The following is a 19,956-nucleotide window of genomic DNA, read 5'->3' on the forward strand; positions in this document are numbered from 1 at the left end:
ATGTAAGGGCGGATATTAGGGATATTGCTGAATAGTGTTTCTATATAGCTTTGTAACCTTTATTATGTTCACTTCATTCTTTTTTATGTTGGGTTTCACTGAATCAAATATAAAGTAATATATAATGGAACGCAAGTTTAATTTACATGCTTAGTTGTATAGTAATTATCAATTAAATTTCTACAGGACCAATAAACACAGTGGAACTACCGACTGCATGGCGGATCCTGTAGGCCGGTGGATGCAAGATGTTCGTGTGATGATTGAGCTTGAATGCATGTGCGTTCTCCAAGCCAAAACATTCCAAAGCTCGGCTGTAGACATGGCTAAACTTTCAAGGCATAAAAAGTGTACGAAATATTTCTTTGTGCATATTCTTTGAGAAAATACAATAATAAGTTTGTATTCTGTGAAATCTAGAGTGTAATAAAACGATCTAGTTGGCATAATTATAAACACTCGCTGTTTAATGAGCATCAACTCACAAGATTCTACTGTATGCAAACAATAAAAAACAACACTGTACAATTGTGTAAGTGTTCAGTTAAACATTTTGGTGGAAGCCTCCAGCTATGCATAGTGATAGACCACTAAACACCTCCAGAGAGTCAATTTCTAAGAACTTACCCCCACATATTATAAAAATAGGGATAACCCACGCACCTGACCGGATACTACCCCCTTATAACTTTACTTTACGAATCATAACGTTGACTATAATGATAGTAAGACATGTTGCTTGATTTTCTTGTGAAAGAAACCAATTAGTAATAATATATATTTATATTGCAGCAAATATTATCAGATTGCGTCAGAAGGTTTGTGAGATTTCTGCAGATTTTGTCAATTTTTACAAGTAAGCGTATTATTAGTACAGTAGAACCCCTCCTCGGGACTTCCCTATTAAGGGGACGAGGACACTTTCTGAGTATGCCAAATGGTCAAATAACCCCTATTTAAGGGACCCTTATTTTTTTTTCATTGTATCACAACATCTACAGCACTCTAAAAATAAGAAAAAATCCTTTAACTTTACATTTTGACACCTTTTTGAGCAATAAACCAGATTTTTCCCCTTAATCCATGAGAGAATATGGGATTTCTTTTTCTTTGTTTTTCGTGTATTTCATATAGGATTCTAATCTATATCAAAACATATTTCTCTATTCATGCTACATCCATCTAATAGAAAGCTCTAATGTGATTGTTGTTATTTGTAAATAACCAGTATTTGTTTACCTTTTCAGGACATTTCACATTACATACATATTAATCACATTATACTGTTTGAAACCATATGAAATTATTTTGGTCATTAACATTGCATAATGAAACAATATTGGGAACATACAAAATTGTTGTTTTAATTACATTTCTGCCGATTTCATATAAAAGAATTCTATTTGCATTGCAAATTATTGCTATAAGTTACTTCTTATTGACTGGTAAGTCAATAATAATAAAATTATAAAGAATGTATGTCATCGTTATATAACAACATGCCAAAAAATTGTATGTTTTTATTTAGTGTACCCCTATTTAGGGGACACCCCTATTAAGGAGACATTTTTTTGGTCCCGAAGGTGTCCCCTTAATCGGGGTTCTACTGTATTTTGTTAGTTTGGATTTGCATCGCGAAGTAACATTATTAAATGCTTGAATGTACGAGGGGTACCGCAAGCAGCGAATATAATAATATTATTATTAGGCCTATTATTATTAAATTTGAATCATAATTATATGATAAAATCATATCCTCTGTTGATTAAGAGGAGTCCGACCATGAGAAGAGACGGACAAGAAGTTATATGATGACTGAAAAAAGCATCACACAGGGGGTGTGCGACGTAAGACAATTCGAAATTAGGACTTTTGGAGCCTGAACTTTTTAAGGATAATCCGGCCATATCTTTACTATCAACACAAATTTGAATGCGAAAATATGGGGACGAAACACAGTTTTGGAATTAGCGGTTTCAAAATGTCTGAAAAATTATTGAAGACATGGCTTTCTGCGTTTCACATCAGAACTTGTTCTGTTGATTTTCACTATTTTAAATGGTTGCTTTAATATATGCCATTTACTCTTCTGTAGACCTGTAAGCTAATCTTTTGTCTTTGTGTTTTCAGTAACTTGGATTCAACGGATTTGAAAGATATTCGCAAATTGGCAATTCGATTAACAAACCAAATCGAAAAGTTAGTCAGGAATTGTCTCGACTTTCTCTACGCACAGTCTGTGCCATTTAGTATATCCGAGGTGAGTATAGCCTACTTTAATATTAGGTTTCTCTGTCTGAAGTAAGTGTTCCTCAGCTACAAACATTGCACAATACATAATTAAAAGGAGGATCTATCCATGATACGTCAATATTTGTCTTAATATACCCACCTATTAATTTTTTTTTTCACAATTATAACCGAAATCCCCTTGTTTGTAATATTAATTATTAGGGTAGACATTTTTTATTTCAATTCAGTACTATATATATATATATATATTGTCAACTAGTAGGCCTAACTCAAATGTTGATATACTTATTTCAGAAACAAGAACAGGTTAGAAGACAAAGCAGTATGTTGTTATGCCATATGGAAAAGCAAGTTAAATATGTTTTCTATTAAATATTCGAATTAAGTCCTGAGAAGAGGATATAATAAAATATAAATTATGATTTAGTAATAAATATCTTATAAGAGGGGTTACTCTATCTATTTTGATTAATTATTTAGCAATTATAATAATTAATAAAACCATTCACACTATTAAATTAACCAGAGTTAAAGGTAGAAGTAACAGTAATAACATGCAACACATTCAATTAACTGTTTCTTGTAACTCTGCTTTCAGTTTCAATAGAGAGGGGTCATTCGGTACTGGAGTTGTCCCGGTACTAAAGACATTAAGCAGCCTTGGCCATGCGTTTGCTGGTTTAGCCGAAACAATCCAGTCCAATTTAGTCAGGGTCAGTAATTTTTTATCATGAATATTGATACCTTTAGTACCTAAAATAACAATTACCATTGAACATGATCACGCAGATAGTGGCGTGGGCCTATCTAGGATTCTTGGAATGGGGGTCTGATGGGGAAGTTTTAGTGGCGTGCCTGGGGCGGATGTAAAGGGGTTGCGGTCGCATCCTCTTAAATTGTATTAAGAAAAATAATTGTTGTATTGTATTGTTGTAAGATTTGACAGTGCAACGGATCCGCGCCTGCCTCTAGGTGCCCAGAAATATTTATGGACACCTAGAGGCAGGCTCAGATCCGTTCGCCAATAAAGTGATAGAGAATTCCAACTCTTTCTGTCAGAAATGCCACCTACCTAAACCAAAGGCAAAAATATACAAAATAAACGTTTTGCATTGTGTAAGTATTAATCAAAGAGGGATTGTAATTAAATCGGCTGCGCGTAACGTTGGTACACTGTTGAGTTCTTTTATTATTGTTGTTGTTATTATTGTTATTATTATTATTATTATTATTATTATTATTATTATTATTATTATTTTTATTTTTATTTTTATTTTTATTTTTATTATTTATTATTATTATTTATTATTATTATTATTATTATTTATTATTACAGTATTATTATTTATTATTTTTATTATTTATTATTTATTATTATTTATTATTATTATTTATTATTATTATTATTTATTATTATTATTATTATTATTATTATTATTATTATTTATTATTATTATTATTATTATTATTATTATTATTATTATTATTATTATTTATTATTATTATTATTATTATTATTTATTATTATTATTTATTATTATTATTTATTATTTATTATTATTATTATTATTTATTATTATTATTATTTATTATTATTATTTATTATTATTAATGATGTCACAATGTATGGTTAATGCAAAATCAACCGCAGGGATTATAGGCTATGCATGTGCCTTGATTCTTATAACCTTATTAAAAGGCATAGGCCTATAAAATTTTACTATATTTTTTATTCCAAAATTACACCAAAGCGAAAACTTATTATTTAAGTTATTACTTTTTGATTAATGGATTATTGTTTCATTATTTTAAGGAATGCTATTCGTTTAAAAAAGTGTTTAATGGATTTGGTAGCCATTGGGGACCTAGAGCTTAAAACTTACGAACACACTTAGATACAGTACATCTAAAAGAAAGTCAAAAATAACCACCGAACACTAAATGACTGAAAATTAACACAGAATCTGAAAAAGAGCAATGACGTGTATGGTATGTAAATTTCAAATCATACAGCGTTGGAAATGGAAAAATAATATAAAAAAAAAATACTGAGAAATTCAGAAGATATGCCTATAAGCGTATAATACTGTACTGTATTAATTGGCCGGTAAAATGTAAAGTTTCCCGGCCCGTATATCCAGTAGGTGGGGGTGTTACGAAGAGTGTGTACAGTATAAGGCACCCCACCAAATTTAATAAGGTCCACATTTCCAAGACAGTCGAGAATGTACTGAATATAAATTTGCGATTTTCTGTGATTTAAAAAAAAAATCATCTTAAATTTTTACATTTTAACCAGTAGGCCTAATCTACTCAGTCTGTCGTGATTCGGAAAAACGCAATTTATTCAATTTTTAAATTTTGGCTTAGGGGCACCCTGTGGATGTAATCTATCATGGAACGTGATCATATACTCCAAACAATTTTTTGAAATATGAAATTATTATGAGAGTTATGCATTATATCCGACCGTCCAACCACTAAGCATTGAAATGTTTGCAATCACCAATCACAGAAGTCATTTATGCATAGGCCTATTTAATTACTTTCCCAACTGGTGGGGGTACAAAAAATGCATTATTATTTTTCCTGAAGTTAAACTTAAAAGTTGTGGTCAAAATATAAATTTTAGAACCGCACTATTAACAAGATAATTAGGTTAATCCTTCCACGTCGGTGCGTGCACTGAAAACGTATTTTTTAAAATTGAATTTAACATGTGTATAATGATTTTGGTAAACAATCATAATTCTCTGTACTATCTATTAAACTTATGTTGCGGTCATATTAGACTATAATATTTTTAAAGAAGACCATTCAACAAACAACATAAAACAAAATTTCCACGTCGAGGCATGCATAAAACGTATAATTTCCTGAAATTTGGATATAGAGCGGACTTCCTTATGATTTAGGCCTAAGGAAATATAAATGTATATGGGTCTGAACTTTGTAGGTGACAAAGTGTTCTTCCTTATGTTGTGGTCATATTAGAATATATCATTAAAGACCATTCAACAAACAACATGAAACATAGACCTATATAAAACTTTTAGGTTAAACGTCCCGCTTCCGAGCATGCATATAACGTAATTTTTTTAGATATATGCTATTTTCATGACAGTCGAGAATTATACTGATTATATAAATTGTAAATAATTACTGTTATCCGATTGTGTGCATTGAAAATGTACGACGAACTCGGGATACGGGCCTCGGTTGACACTCATATCAAAGGGCCTGTTAATTAATCTTGCACAGGAGCCTGTCGTCACCTGTTACGATGCCTCCTCCTCCTCCTTATCATCATCACATCACCATCATCATCATTAATTGTGTAATATTAATGGTAAAATTGGGGGGAACTATTAATTCAGTGTGTAATCATCAATAGAAGTCTCGTAATGCACGCAAGTGCATTTCCCAGCATCTAGGAAAAAAAAAACTTTACGAAGCTAGGAAAACCCAAAGACTACCGGTACTACAAAGCATCTCCACCACGCCCACGTCTAAAATAGTCTTCCGGCGACGGAACAAGCAAGCATTACGTTCTCTTCCCATGACCCCGCCCACTGAGGGACCCCATGGTGATCTAGTCAGGGTAAAGCTCAGTTTCCATATAATCGCTTACCCTATCGGCGATAGTCGCCGATAGTTATCGGGAAGGTTGAACCTGGTTAAACTTTTCCGATTGCGTTGCAGGCGCAGACGAATCAGGGTGCATTGCTAGCAGCCCTGCGCAATCGGGAAGGCACCCTGATTCGTCTGTCCACAGCTGTCACGACTGTGCCGATAGGGTGAGCGATTCTATGGAAACCCAGCTAAACTCTGGATCCTCGCCTGAGAGGTCCCTCTATTCTCAAAATGTTCTATTCCCTCAGCCCCAACCATGGTGGGGGCAGTGAGGTGGACCCTCACACACTCACTACCGCCAAATCCTTCATCCGCCCCAGGTGTGCGCACCTCTGGTTAAGCCACTGCTCACAAAACCTTCCAAGCGATTCGTCCTCCAGGATTCATAGTATAACCAGCAAACCATTCCATAGAGTGAGTGTCTGCACAAAACAGAGGAACCATTTTACCAGCTCAAACAACATTCAAATACAGTTTTGTTACTCTACTGATGTTTACTAGCCCAACAAACTGCAAACATAACATGAAAAACCATCTTACAATTTTTCATCCTAAACGACCCGTTAAAATCTAACCTCTGAATACGCGTTTTACATAAAATTCTGTATTTTTTAGGTAGGCTATGTTTCGATATTAGTGTATACTCTGAGCACGGGAGCAATGTAATTATTGGACGCTGTTTATAACTTAAATTATTTTAACTTTTACGTTATTTCACAGAGCTTGCTAGAGGACATACAAGGTTCAGCCAGCATGTATCACCTCCGTGTCGCATTACAATCATTACAAAGTTTGACGACTGACTATAAGGAAATAAGTAACATTATCATCAAGGTAAACCCGTTGAAATGATCAGAATGACAAAATAAACTAAGCATCTACTGGAAGGAATCCCAATATCTGCAGACGGATCCGTTTCGGCCTTCCAGGCCTCATCAGTGCAGCTAGGGTATAGACCCAAACGAAACGTTCGACCAGTAGGGCCCAAACTAGTCCCACGACCACTTATGATTACAGAGCCAAACCAAAGCAATATATATACACATCATATATACTTTCCATCTCATGCATTTCAAGGCACTTTCTGTTTTATCGATTAGGCTGGTTGCTAAGCAACAACAGCCAAAAAATCTCTGCAATTGCAGGAAAACAGATGAATGTCCACTCTCTGGAAATTAACTCACCTCATCCATCACCTACAAAGCCACTGTCCACTCAAATGATGACACAAAATGCTACGGTACATCGGGCTCACTGACTCGTCATTCAAAACCCGATACACAAACCACAAATACACTTTTAACACCCCCAAACACAGAAACAGCACCGTAGCCTACTCTCCAAATAAGTATGGAAATTAAAAGACAGCAACACACCCGACAATATCAAAAATGGTCTATTATCGACAGAGCATCGGCTTACTCCCCAAAAACAAACGCTGCAACCTAACCGAGAAAATTCACATAATATATTCAAACAGTCAACACTAAACAAAAGAACCGAGCTATTGTCTAAATGCAGGCACAACAACAAATACCTACTTAAAAACAATTAAATCATTTGAATTTTCACCTGTCTCAGCATTCATATACTCACACAATCCTTGTATTCTCTCACTCCTGAGTGATTATACCCAGTGATTATACCCAGTTCTACATTTTCAAAATTTACGCTCTGCATTATCACGTGTATCGAGCACTGTACGTTGCTAGTATTGCCCACTAAATTTATTCATATAGGCCTATATGAATATATGTATATATAAGCAATTTGCGCTCCGAAGCAAGAAGCGAATAAAGAAATAATACTGTAAAACAGTAATAGCAACTTTGAGCTACAGTAGCTGTTTTTTTTTAATGACAGACCCTACCCCAATTTATCAGTATTATCCTTAACCTTAACCAGAATTCCTTAAGAGGGGTTCCCAGCAATCGAGGGGAATAGTTCTGCCCCCTGGCATGTGATGGTAGATTTTGTAGGCTTGCTTGATAGAGGAGGCGTAGTTTGGTTATTCAGAAGCGTTTGCTCAAAAGGGGATTGTCGAACAGTAGAACCCCCACCCTCTGGTTACCTACCTGGACGAGTTTAATTTTTTCTTATTTATTTTTAAAAGGAGGATGGTTTACAGATCTTGTGTCAGATATGTTCTATAAACAACGTTGATGCGATGAAGGTAGATGCCTTGAGAACAATTGGAGTGCTTTGTGAAACACAGGAAGCGCGTATAGAATTTGAAAAGGTAGGCCTATAAAGCAATTATTAAACTTAACTAAATTTATGTAATCCACAGCACAGTCTTGTGCATTAACCATCTTATTACATTTGACGTCATTCTTACAGACATAGTGAATCTAGTTGTTAATGATAATAATTGCTATCTTTACAGTATTGCAATTTACTATATTTATATTATATGTTCTATTATTAAATCATGTGAATGGTGACATTGGTCATTGTTGGATTTTGATGAAGTAAAATAAAAAATAAAATAATGTTGTTGTTATTGTTATTATTGACTATTATATTTATTATGAAATTCTATGAATCTATAATTAAAATTAACACCATTTTGAGACTAGTATGCAGTGAATTATAGAGTTTTATTCTGTTAACAACATGCGAAGTTAATTGCTTGTAGGTTTTGCAACACAAACACTTTTTCTGTAGGCCTGGTGCATTACGCTCAGCCCCGTAGCCAGTTTCCCTCCCCCTCCTTGCTAAAATCAAAGATAAGGAAATAATTACAACTAAGTTCAGCTCCAACCGTGACGGGATTGAAGTGAACGTGGCCCTTCTAGTACTTGCCCCTACCCCCGATCAACGACTCTATATAGAAATGATTACGCTACTGTGTGTGGCAAGCGAAATTCATTGTTATGCAAGACAAACAAATAATAATAACACGTAAATTGTATCTTTTAGGCAAACGGAATACCTGTACTTGCGCACTTGTTGTCATCCGAATCGTCAATTGAGGTGAAGGCAGAAGTAGCTAGAATCTTAGCGCAAATTACATCGCCTAATGTAGATAGTATCCACCACCTCATTGGTTTTATAGAATACCTTGACGATCTTTTAAGAGAACTCACAGGTGGGTGATAAAACATTTTTTCTGAATCTTATATGTACGGTTACCAGGGAACATGCTTGCTTGTTTATGTTATTTTATACTGTAATAAATTAAAGAAACAACAATGGGAAATAACCCCAAATTCGAGACCACCGTGTCGGTACCTGAAAATTTTTGGTAGTCTTGCGGTTATATCTCCAATAAGAAGGCTAGATTTTAAATGTTATTTAGTTCTGTAAAAAGTGGTCTTGAATCAGAGGGGTCTCTGAATTTGAGGGTACACTGTAATTTTCATTAATTACTTCCTCTATAGATATAAAAATAAATATTAAAAAATAATTTTAATATGTTGTAGCAAAATTCATTCATTTGGAGATAATGTCATCCACAGCCATCGATTATTGCTGGCAGTGGATTCTGGTGCTATAAAAAAAGTTGTTACGATTGATTGATTGATTGAAAATTGTGTGTTTGCGGTACGAATAATCTACTACTAAATTAATGAAAATCTTTATGATGTAAAAAATATGTTTATTATTAATATAATCATTTAGCGATAAAAATAATAACAGCACCAAGGCTAATAATAATTAGAAATGTATAAAGCACCCTTCACATAATTCATTGATGATATGATTCTAGCCAAATTGTACATATTTTTTATATAATTTCTTAGAATTATGCAAATTAGCACCATCACCTTCAGTTTTTATGGTGGCGACAGCAGCAATATCCAACATCACTTTCATGGACAGTATGTCTTGCGACTACCTAGCAACGTATAATACTGCTGAGGCACTTCTTTCTGGGTGTAAAAGTGGCAAAGCAGAGAGTCTGTATTGCAAAGATCAGGTAAATTTTTTTGCTATCAAAAATCATAACAAAACTCTTATGATTCATATACTAGACATGATTGTCCAGTTGACAATTATCGCTTCTCTTCTGCATTATATTTCTATGCATTGAAAATTCCTCTGAATTTTATCAATTTATTTTGCATGATATATTTAGAAAGACATGTTTTCTCAGAGGTTTAATTCAATCTACAGCTCCCCCGCTACCTTTCACCACCCACCTATTTGTATTGTAGTTCTGGACAACTTGACCTGTAAACTTGAGATTGGCTTGTTGCAGTTCAAAACACTAAACCTAAGAGTCCATCGAAGATTTTTGCATCCAATCTTTACATTTAAACCTGCAATTTATATTTAGTCACGGCACTCAATACAAAAAAAATAATGGTAATTTTAATATATCCCATGGTTCCCATGGGCCTAAGCGGCATCTTGTTTGGATATTCTCCTCTTTGATATGTTTAGAGTTTGAACCACTTGAGTTGAAAATACTTGTGGGAAATCCAATGATTTTGAACCCAGAACACCACTCTAGAACTTCTCCAGTCTATAAGAATACCATCCCAAAATTGCACCATCTAACATCACGTTCAAGATTATAACTCTTTATTTTGCAGATTGCAACAACACTTGCAAACATGGTATCCTCTAAAGCGTGTCGACAACAAGTTATCGATGCAGATGGTGTCAGGGTATTATTAAATTTACTTGATGAGGCGGTACTTCCACTCAAGTCGATCAATCAAGAAGACTTGCGGAGGATGCATGAACTTTGTGAGAGTGTACAACAAAAGGCACTTATAGCTCTCGGAAGACTTGCACAAACCAAGACTTCTGCTATGGTTATTATAGAGATACAAGGTAAGTTCACTACAATGTAAAAAAGCATTGTTGAGGTATGGAAGCATAATATGGTGTAGCATTAAGCAATAAACTAAAACTTGAACTTCCTGTTGATGTCCGACATGAACTTTTGGAATTAAATTTTTTTTATCAGAACTTTTAAACTATCTTGTGCTAAGTAATAATTCATTTTATTTTAATTTTTCGTGTCTCGCATTTTACCCATGCAAATTGAACAGCTTAACATTAGTTTTACGCTGCAATTTTGGTATTTCAGTATCTATTGTATTGTTAATTTCTTTTTTATCTCTTTCGTATCTCAAATTTTACCCTTCTAAATTGAACAGTTAAAAATTAGTTTTATGTGGCCGGCACTTTGTTTTCAATTTGTATTGCATTTTAATTTTTTTATTATCTAATTAACTTTTGACTGATGATTGTACATATACATATTTGAATATATATATTTAATGATATTTTTACATAACTATTCTATGCGAATCTGTGTTCTCATTGGCATCGCAGAGAAACTAGACAGTCATTTAATTCACTTTTTAGCAATCCTGTCCGGCAAATTGAGTGTTTTTTCCTCCCTGTCTTATGTTGTGTCAGTTTTATTGTTCTTTGGTTCATATAAATGAAATGAAATAAAATGACAGGGTTTTTTTGGGAGTGATTTTTGCCCCATAACTGATGTCTTATCGACGTTCAAAATAATTGAGGGTGCGGGTTCCTTTTCTATCAGAATCACATCACATAGATAACTGCATTTTGTGTCACTAACCGAATACATACAATCCATCATTTTTATGATGCATTCTATCACCATTTTGCAAACACAGGATTTAATTTATCTAATATCAAGGTATCAATAGAAGGCTGATATAAGCTCTGTTGGCTTTTGGATGGTAGATCCATCATTGTTTCATAAAGGATGCAAAATCCTATTATTTTGACAAAACAATTTGTCAAATATATAAAAAGTATTTTAACATAAACCTAGGTACGGTATTTGATGATTTATTCATGTAACAAAATGATTTGTTACTGCTCGTACAGGTGCCAAAAGATTAGCTGATTTGTGTTACAATTCCTTGGAAAGGAACAACAGTGATTCTGTGCTTCTTGCAAGCCTGGTAAATATAGTTATTATTGTTTTCCTCGCACTTATATAATTTAAAACATCCATGTTCTTATGACATCACCACTAACAACTGGATCTAAAGGTAGGAAAATTATCTGAGGGTCACCAATTCAATAAAGCTGATCATTTTGCAGCGGTCCCAAAATTGGGAGAAGTCACTTCAGGGAGATGGTCAATGGTTGTGCACTTGTATAGCGCATAACATTCGTCTCTATGAGCTCTCCAGAATAACAGAGAGAAAAAAAAGCATAAGCGGGTGGTAAAGAAATAAAAAGCAACACCAAAAGTGATACAAAAGATAACAGGAGAGTGGAGGAAAATTAGAGATTGTCAAATAAGAATGACTTAAGGCGGCACATGGAGGTAATTAAATTAGAACTTTCTAAACACATAATTGTATTTTGCTGCGAGTGGTGATACCAATGGCCAAGGAGGCACGGAGTGTCAAACTTAAAAGCTGACCAATCAGAACAGTGCCAGGAATATGCGCATGTCTAAAAAGCGCACATGTTCACATACATTATCAAAGAACTTAAATAGCAGAAGAATGAGCTGTTCCACGTATTTGCATTAAAATTGATGGAACATCCGCCCTCCCGCGAATGGGGTAAGATTTGAATATTTTACTAAGTGGAGAAACTACAGGAAACAAACGAACCAGAGCGGCGCCTTTATTATTATTACTATATAGCGCCGCCGCGGACGGGGTAAAATTTCACTCCGTGTACCCACAATGCCTTTCGAACGGATGTTCCACTATATTGGGCAGCTGCTCTATCTTCTGCTATTTATTATCTTTGACATTATCAGCAACAATATCTGTGTTTGCCACCCAAATTCAAAAAACACATACAGATCAACAGAGTCCATACATGCATGCCTAGCAAGCACGCACACGTGTTGGCCCAAAATGCACGTATTTGCATTTGTTTCAACACAAGGAAATAGTTGTTTTGTTCTCTTTGATTTCTTGTTTCAATTCCTTGCCAGCTAGCTTTCTTTTACAGTAGTTCTATCAGGATAGGAGGCGCCCAAGTCCTGGGATGGCCGAGGCTCAACTGGTGCTGGACAGGGTACATTTTGACAGATCCCTGCTCAGCGGCTAGGGTGTATCACCGTACTGTGTTTTGGGTGCTGGATTGGAGCTCTTCTTTCCTAATTTTTCCAATTACATCTATTCACTATCTATATATTAAATATATATATACAGTAATATATTTTTATATTATTTATTTTTCTATTTTTCTGCGAGATCCTAGTAATCTGCGCAGTACAAACTTAACCTTAGTTTTCGATTGCACGATGAGGGTAGGACATAAAACGTAATGACAATATTAAAAAGTCATCTGCGCATACAAGAACGTTAAGTTGGATTCCAGGACGCAATTTGGCCGAAATCTAGGCTGTGCATGGGAACGTTGGACAGCCATCCATGAATCCATTCTAGCGCCACATTGAAGCACAAATCAGAAGTTCCCTACTGTGGTTTTGTGGGACCTTATAAACAATATTCATGGGGTGTGGCTTAGCGGAAAGGTCGATTTTCTTGTAAGCTGGACAAATTTTATTTTTCCTCTGCTTCTTTTTTAAATACCTTGTTAGAATTTGTTGATATTTTCTGTGTTTTGCAGGTAGCGCTCCGACGACTTTCCACATTTAACGCTTCAAGCGGGTTGGACGATATGGTAATTGAACAGCTCATCAAACCGAGGATCACAGATTCTTTCCTCTTTTGCTCAAAGGAAAAGGAAAGCTTTGTATAACTGGAAGTAATACAAATAAAATCCACTTCCATTGTTATTTGTAAATGTTGGCTTATAAAGCTGTAACATGTCATAACATTTTGAATTGTAATTGCTCAGAATTGCAAGTAAAAACAATGAGTTGATAGTTATCATTAATGTGTACATCTCAGGAAAGATCACTTTTTTTAATGTGAATATTTTCTGAAAGTATTGTATCAACTGACTTCAAGAATTAGATACAAAGCAGTGAAAGTTTAATATTTCATAAATTTTATTGAGCAAAATAATTTTTGCATTAAGATCAGGAACAAATTAATTACCTGATCATTGATTCAGATTTTCACTACACTATTTATCCCAAGTAAAATAATGCATCATTAATATACTGATTGATTTCTTTTATGGTAATCCCTGATCTAAGAAACCTCATAATACGTGATGATACATAATAATAATAAAAATTGTATTTGCTTTCTTGTCAATTATTTATCTAAATGTAAGATTATTGGATTAGCATTTGGAACAGCAACATTGTTTGCCCAGGATAATTAGATCAAACTCATTAATATGAAATATGAAGTATTCTACATTTATATGGTGCAAACGAGGGCGCCATTACAAGCTTTATGAATTAAAATACCTTCAAAAGACAATTGGCACCACAGCTGTTTAGAAAAGAATTTACTTTCTTTTACATCTACATGGTGCAAATGAGGGCGCCATTACAAGCGTTATGAATTAAAATACCTTCGAAAGACAATCGGCGCCGAAGCTGTTTAGAGAAGATCTATATATTTTTTTTGTGTTCTAATTTATTTCTTCATGAAGTTTGACTGCTGTACAAAATGCATACAAATCCAATGTTACATAAAAATTTCTTTGCATCAACAAACTTGTGGATACCGAACAATCTGCCAAATAATATATTCTGCTTGGCAAAAATATAAACCCCTATATAATATTCATTGTCTAAAAACTAGTAAGAAGATCTGCATAGCATTAATAAACCGTCCCCAGTAAATATTACATAATATTTGACTAACATTGCCCAAAAATCTGCCTGACATTGATATAATATTGTTGGTGTCTATAAAATTGTGAAAGCGATCTTTTAAACCAATATATACAATTCCAAATTCCAAATTTGAATATTATGTTTTTCAAGTGCAAACCAATCTTAAAAAAAAAAAAAGATTAATGTTTCACAATTCAAATCACAATTGACTTATAAAGCAAATTTTTCTTAAAAACCCATTGATCCAACAAATGTTCGCATCAAGTTTGGTTCCATTTACAAGTTGGCTGCTTTCGCACTTTGCTGAAAGGAAATCATAGAAACAATTGTACTAATAATCAACAAGCCAGTTAGCACAATTCAATTTTTTGCTTGTTTTTTTTGTTATATTTGTAGATATGGGAATATCACTTTAATGATAATGTTGGACTACAACAATGATGATGATCATTCAGATTTCTTTTAATTGTTCAAAAGGAAAATATAAATGAGTATATCTACATCAAACAACCCAATTGTGGTTGTGAAGATGGTGATGATGAAATGGTGTTATATCGATGACGATAACTTGATGGTAGCATTTATATCAGTGACGATGATGATACCTATACTGTACTACAGTACTGATTGTGGGCAGTGCACTTTGTTGAACGCAGTGCCCGTGGACAAAATCTTCTTTGATATTTTTTTGCATTGCTGTATTGTCCAGACTGCAGGCACCACAGGCCCTTTTTTTTAAAATAATAAATAGGGGTGGGTTGAAAAATTTTTCTTTATTTTTTTCTTTTTAAATACTCATCAGATGGAATAAAAATAACCCACAGAGGCCTAGAATGGCAATATCTTGTATCAGACAACACATTTAGATTAATTTGTAGGCATCTGGCAAAAAATAAAGACAAAATTTACTCACACTTTTTTTAATTTGTAAAAAAAATGCCTTATATTATGCCAAAAGTGAAAATTGTGGGCGAACGCTGCCACCTTAAATGCAACATCACTACAGTACTTCATATTTTACAATTCTCTAATTAAAAATTGACCTATAATATATTAAGATATCAGAAAATATTTTATGTATATTGTACAAAGCAATTAGGTTCATCTCTACAGTATCATTTTATGTATCTGAATGTATTGACATACATGACGGAGCGATCTAATTAATCTGTTTGGTAGGCTTAATATCATTTTCTGTTCAGATGGATAATCATGCTGCTGATGCTAATACAAATTCACCTTATTAGGCCCTTCTGTAATTGTAACTTATGGGTTACATTTATGAGCCAAGAATGTTTTTATACAGCTAAGCTAAACCTTGCATATCTTGTGCCGCGAGCCCCGCAGGTAAGGGGAGCAGCTTTAAATCAATATAATGTTCTTTTCTAAAATCTTGACCGTGGCCACTGCGGGCTGGCTTCACCGCGCAAGCAGCTGATGGATGTGGAATGTGATGCCTGCAGGAAAAATGCGCTGCCCGCAATCTGTATGGTACATCGTCTGTACTAACTGGGAATCTGTTTTTATGAAAATGAAAACGGAAGGAGAATGAATATCATCATCCCTCCCATCAACAATTTTTTTTAACCAACCTTTTTGTGTTCATCCAGAAGTTCTTGGATACGCTTTCCGCATTCTGCGTCTACTTGTGTGAAATTACCAACCTATAAATAAAAAGAATATCAATCAATTAACCAAAAATAGAAAGTGCTAATAAGTATTTGTAGGGGAAAAAACCAAAGAGAAAACCATAGTTTTAAATATTTATATATGTTCGCAAAACGAATGTCAAATTACTTTTACCAACTGTTGGTGTAATGAGCACAAAATTGTTTAGATGGAGGTCATGATGACTAGAACCACAGAGTGTGGAGACCAACACATTCCCTCAAACTCTCCCCTTTCTAATCAATTAGCATTAGTTACCCCTGGATTGCCTGTTTTGTTTAATGATTCATAATCTTAAAACAATATTGTAAAGAAAAAAACAGTATAATGCCAGGTTGGCAAGTATAAAAAAATATAAGCTTTAACACTAAGGCCGGAAATACACGGCAGCAATGGTCGCCAGTTGACACGATTTCATGATGAATGCAACACGAAGAGGCATGTGCAGTGAATATTTTTTAATGAAAATCTCCTCGGACTGAGCAGCTGTCAAGAGCCCACTGGCCACCTCAAGACAAAACGACGCAACGCACATTTTTGTTGATTTTGAGAATATATTAAATGCATTAAATTTCAGGTCTCATCAATGATGCATATTGTAGAAAAACAATTGTCTTTAAGTGTGCAACTTACAATCTAGTTATCTTTCCTGGTAAAACAATGTAACTGAAAGATGGCAAAAACCATGACACTGTTTTAGAATGGCATTCAAAATTGTTTTCAGCCGACTGAGTTTGATGGTGCTATACATATCAACAATTGGTGTATGCACACGCTCCCTAATACATACGATTGCCCCTGATGTGATAAATTCAAAAATTTAGTTGCACTTGCTGCAATACAGCGCTTGAAAATTCTCATATAATAGTAGATGGAGCCATGTTAATCTGGTGTATGAAATAAAAAACATAATGGTAGCGCTTTATAGATCAACTTAAATTACAGTATTTATAACACAAGCTTTCGTCAGCAGTCTATAATATCTTTATCAAGTGTAGTGAAAATTCTCGATGTTCCCGAGGTAAAACAACTGTTACAGACCTATCAAAATTTTACAATATACAGTAATCATAATTTCTATAGATCTATGGTCCTGCAAAATATAAGGGTATGAAAACTTGTTGCTGAGTTACAAACAAGCTAACTCAATTTTTCTTCAAAAAGTGAAAAGTTTCAAGTTCCGTCATTTTGCCTCGGAAAAGCCACAATACAGAGCAGAGGTGAATTCGTCAACTGACGGGTGTACGGCCAATGCAGGGTGTGCGCATTCACATTTCTATCGGAATTTTTCGTTTTAGAGAAATCAGTAGTTAAATTGTTACTAATTTTTGCGAAAAAATGTACAACCAATCAGAGATCAGGAAGCAAACCAAATGCCTTCGATTCACACAAATTCGTCCAGTGTAAAACCGGCTTTAAAACTTACGGTTCTCTTTTGGATGAACTCTGAAGCATCTTTCAAATGGCCGGCAATGTTGGTAACCAGGGCAGTCCTGTCGCTAGGGGACAGAACCTCTCTCCAAAATGTGGTGACCTGCGCGTAATTGTCATCGTCAGCAGTGTTGTAGCGTTTGACATCACCAGAGGCTTCATACGTTGATGGTGAAAATTTGGCATCATCAGTAGGGCCGCTGAAGCTGTTTGGGAAGTAGTTAGGAGCTCCACCTGCGAAGAAAATCAGCACAATAAAAGAAATCCATTATACCTTATGTATAAATTTATTTTGACTAATTACCTCACGGTTCGACTTAGAAAGTTGTTAATACAATAGAGCTCTTCCTTTGGACACCCATATAATGACACTATTTTGACTGCGAATCGAGAAACACCCTATCTTTTTAACTACTACGTCCATCCCCTATTCAGTGGACACCCTATTACGAGGAAACTAATTTTGGTCCTGACAGTATCCCTTTAAGAGGTTTTCTACTGTATTTGTACAGAGAAACTGCAATCATCGTAGTGGGAACGTTGTTCATGTTGATACGTTGAAATCATAATAAATAAATGTTATTTGCATATAACAGTATTTTCAAGCAATATTTGCAATTATTTACAATCACCTCAACATATACCACTTATATGATGATGTTTAAGCATAACATTATGTTTTCAATGATTAAAATTTCTCCCCTGTCTGGTTACAGAATCGGTACATGTGTGTTTTTTTTATTCTTCCAATATCTTTATGTACCATAGTTGAATGTAAAAGAATTTATGATGAAATATGAACACACCTTGGTTATCTGTGACGCAAGCTGGACCGTCTCGGATGTAGTTGCGGACTTTAGCAGCAAACGGACAATTAACAGGAATCTGAAGGTAGTTGGTTCCAAGACGATGACGATGCGTATCAGGATAGGAGAACATGCGGCCCTACAAAACAAATCCATATTGATTGGACACTTATTCCAACACTGATTGCCTATCACTGTCTCTAAGATGGCTAATATTTACCGTAGAGCTATTAATTGGTTCTAGATTGGAATCCTCATGGAGCCAATAATTGTCTAATGTTTCAAAAGCTCAATTATCCACATTGGTTCTTGTGTGCATGAAACCATTTTTAACATGGTTACTGACTGGTTTTTGCATGCACAAAGCCAATTTAGCATTTGATTACTGATTAATTTGTGGGTGTATTTTATGTCTGCACCAAAACATACCATGTGGTTATTAGTTCTTGCGTAAATCAAATCATTTCTCCACGGTTATTGGTACTTGTGTGGAACAAACCAATTTAATAGTTAGTTGTTCAATAATTGCACCAAAACAAATTAACTTATTGGTTCAAAATGTATGTGCAGAAAACTAAGGTATACTACATGGTATTAGTGGTTGCTGATTAGTGGTTGATGTACCTTAAACCAATATACACCATGCAATTATTGGTTATTTGGGTGCACCAAACCAATAGGCTATTGGTTCATAAGTGCATCCAAACTAAGATAATATGTGGATATTGATTTTGTGTACCTTTAACCATGTGGTCATTGTTTCTATTGGGTGCACCAAACCAACTGTCATTCACTCTTGCATTAGACCAAATTATGAAGTGGTTATCAGTTTTTATATCCACCAACATAATTTACCATGCTGTTATTGGCTTTTTTGTGGCCAAATCAGTTATGGGTTTTTGTACAGCAGATTTTCAGATTAGTCATCAGTTTTTGTATGCACAAAATATATTTACAACATGGTTGTTGTTTTTTGATGTGTACCAAACTATTTTATGAAACAGGTATGGCTTTGTGCGAGAAAAAACTAACCTGCAACATCTTATCGGGAGAAGGCTCAATACCTGGGATCAAATGTGCGGGACAGAAAGCAATTTGTTCCACCTCAGCGAAGTAGTTCTTAGGGTTCAGATTAAGAACCATCCTACCAACTGGAATCAATGGGTACTCCTTCTGTGACCAAACCTTTAAAATAACATTCACAATATTTTCAAAAAAATCACTATGTTGACATAATTGAATAAATTTTATATGAATGAATGAAGAAATAAAACGTAAACAAAATTTAATATATAGTTATTCCTTCCCTGGGCTTGTTCACAACCATGAATGAGGTATACTACATTCACTGGAGGCAGCTTAGCTCAGTCAGCTTAACTGTAGAAACCAGTGTGCACTTAACCATGGAGACTTAGATCTTAGATTAAGTATCTGCCTTTGCTTTCTTGTGTTTAGCTGGAGAAATGAAATCCAAGTTTCAATAGCACATCACCT

The 19,956-nt window shown here is 34.5% G+C and overlaps 2 protein-coding genes across 3 annotated transcripts in view; one reads left to right on the forward strand and one right to left on the reverse strand.

Moving 5' to 3' along the window:
* Positions 1-14,302, forward strand: part of LOC117100934 (protein inscuteable homolog) — a 19,446-nt gene extending 5,144 nt beyond the window's left edge. Inside the window, exons 3-14 of the mRNA XM_033240776.1 lie at positions 187-350; positions 793-856; positions 2,131-2,260; positions 2,548-2,600; positions 2,852-2,966; positions 6,607-6,720; positions 8,000-8,125; positions 8,809-8,977; positions 9,633-9,808; positions 10,428-10,671; positions 11,713-11,789; positions 13,429-14,302. Coding sequence (XP_033096667.1) covers positions 187-350; positions 793-856; positions 2,131-2,260; positions 2,548-2,600; positions 2,852-2,966; positions 6,607-6,720; positions 8,000-8,125; positions 8,809-8,977; positions 9,633-9,808; positions 10,428-10,671; positions 11,713-11,789; positions 13,429-13,560 — 1,564 coding nt within the window. The 3' untranslated portion in view covers positions 13,561-14,302. The remainder of the gene's footprint in view (positions 1-186; positions 351-792; positions 857-2,130; positions 2,261-2,547; positions 2,601-2,851; positions 2,967-6,606; positions 6,721-7,999; positions 8,126-8,808; positions 8,978-9,632; positions 9,809-10,427; positions 10,672-11,712; positions 11,790-13,428) is intronic.
* The window catches only part of LOC117100936 (catalase-like), a 36,059-nt gene continuing 29,898 nt past the window's right edge, over positions 13,796-19,956 (reverse strand). For both annotated transcript variants that reach the window (XM_033240778.1, XM_033240777.1), the window contains exons 8-12: positions 19,495-19,647; positions 18,463-18,601; positions 17,652-17,890; positions 16,150-16,221; positions 13,796-14,860 (exon numbers count right to left, since the gene is read on the reverse strand). In XM_033240778.1, the coding sequence (XP_033096669.1) occupies positions 14,834-14,860; positions 16,150-16,221; positions 17,652-17,890; positions 18,463-18,601; positions 19,495-19,647 (630 nt within the window). In that variant the 3' untranslated portion in view covers positions 13,796-14,833. The remainder of the gene's footprint in view (positions 14,861-16,149; positions 16,222-17,651; positions 17,891-18,462; positions 18,602-19,494; positions 19,648-19,956) is intronic.

This window comes from Anneissia japonica, unplaced genomic scaffold, assembly GCF_011630105.1.
Source record: "Anneissia japonica isolate Jap-2015-1 unplaced genomic scaffold, ASM1163010v1 scaffold287793_len260017_cov185, whole genome shotgun sequence".
NCBI lineage: Eukaryota > Metazoa > Echinodermata > Crinoidea > Comatulida > Comatulidae > Anneissia > Anneissia japonica.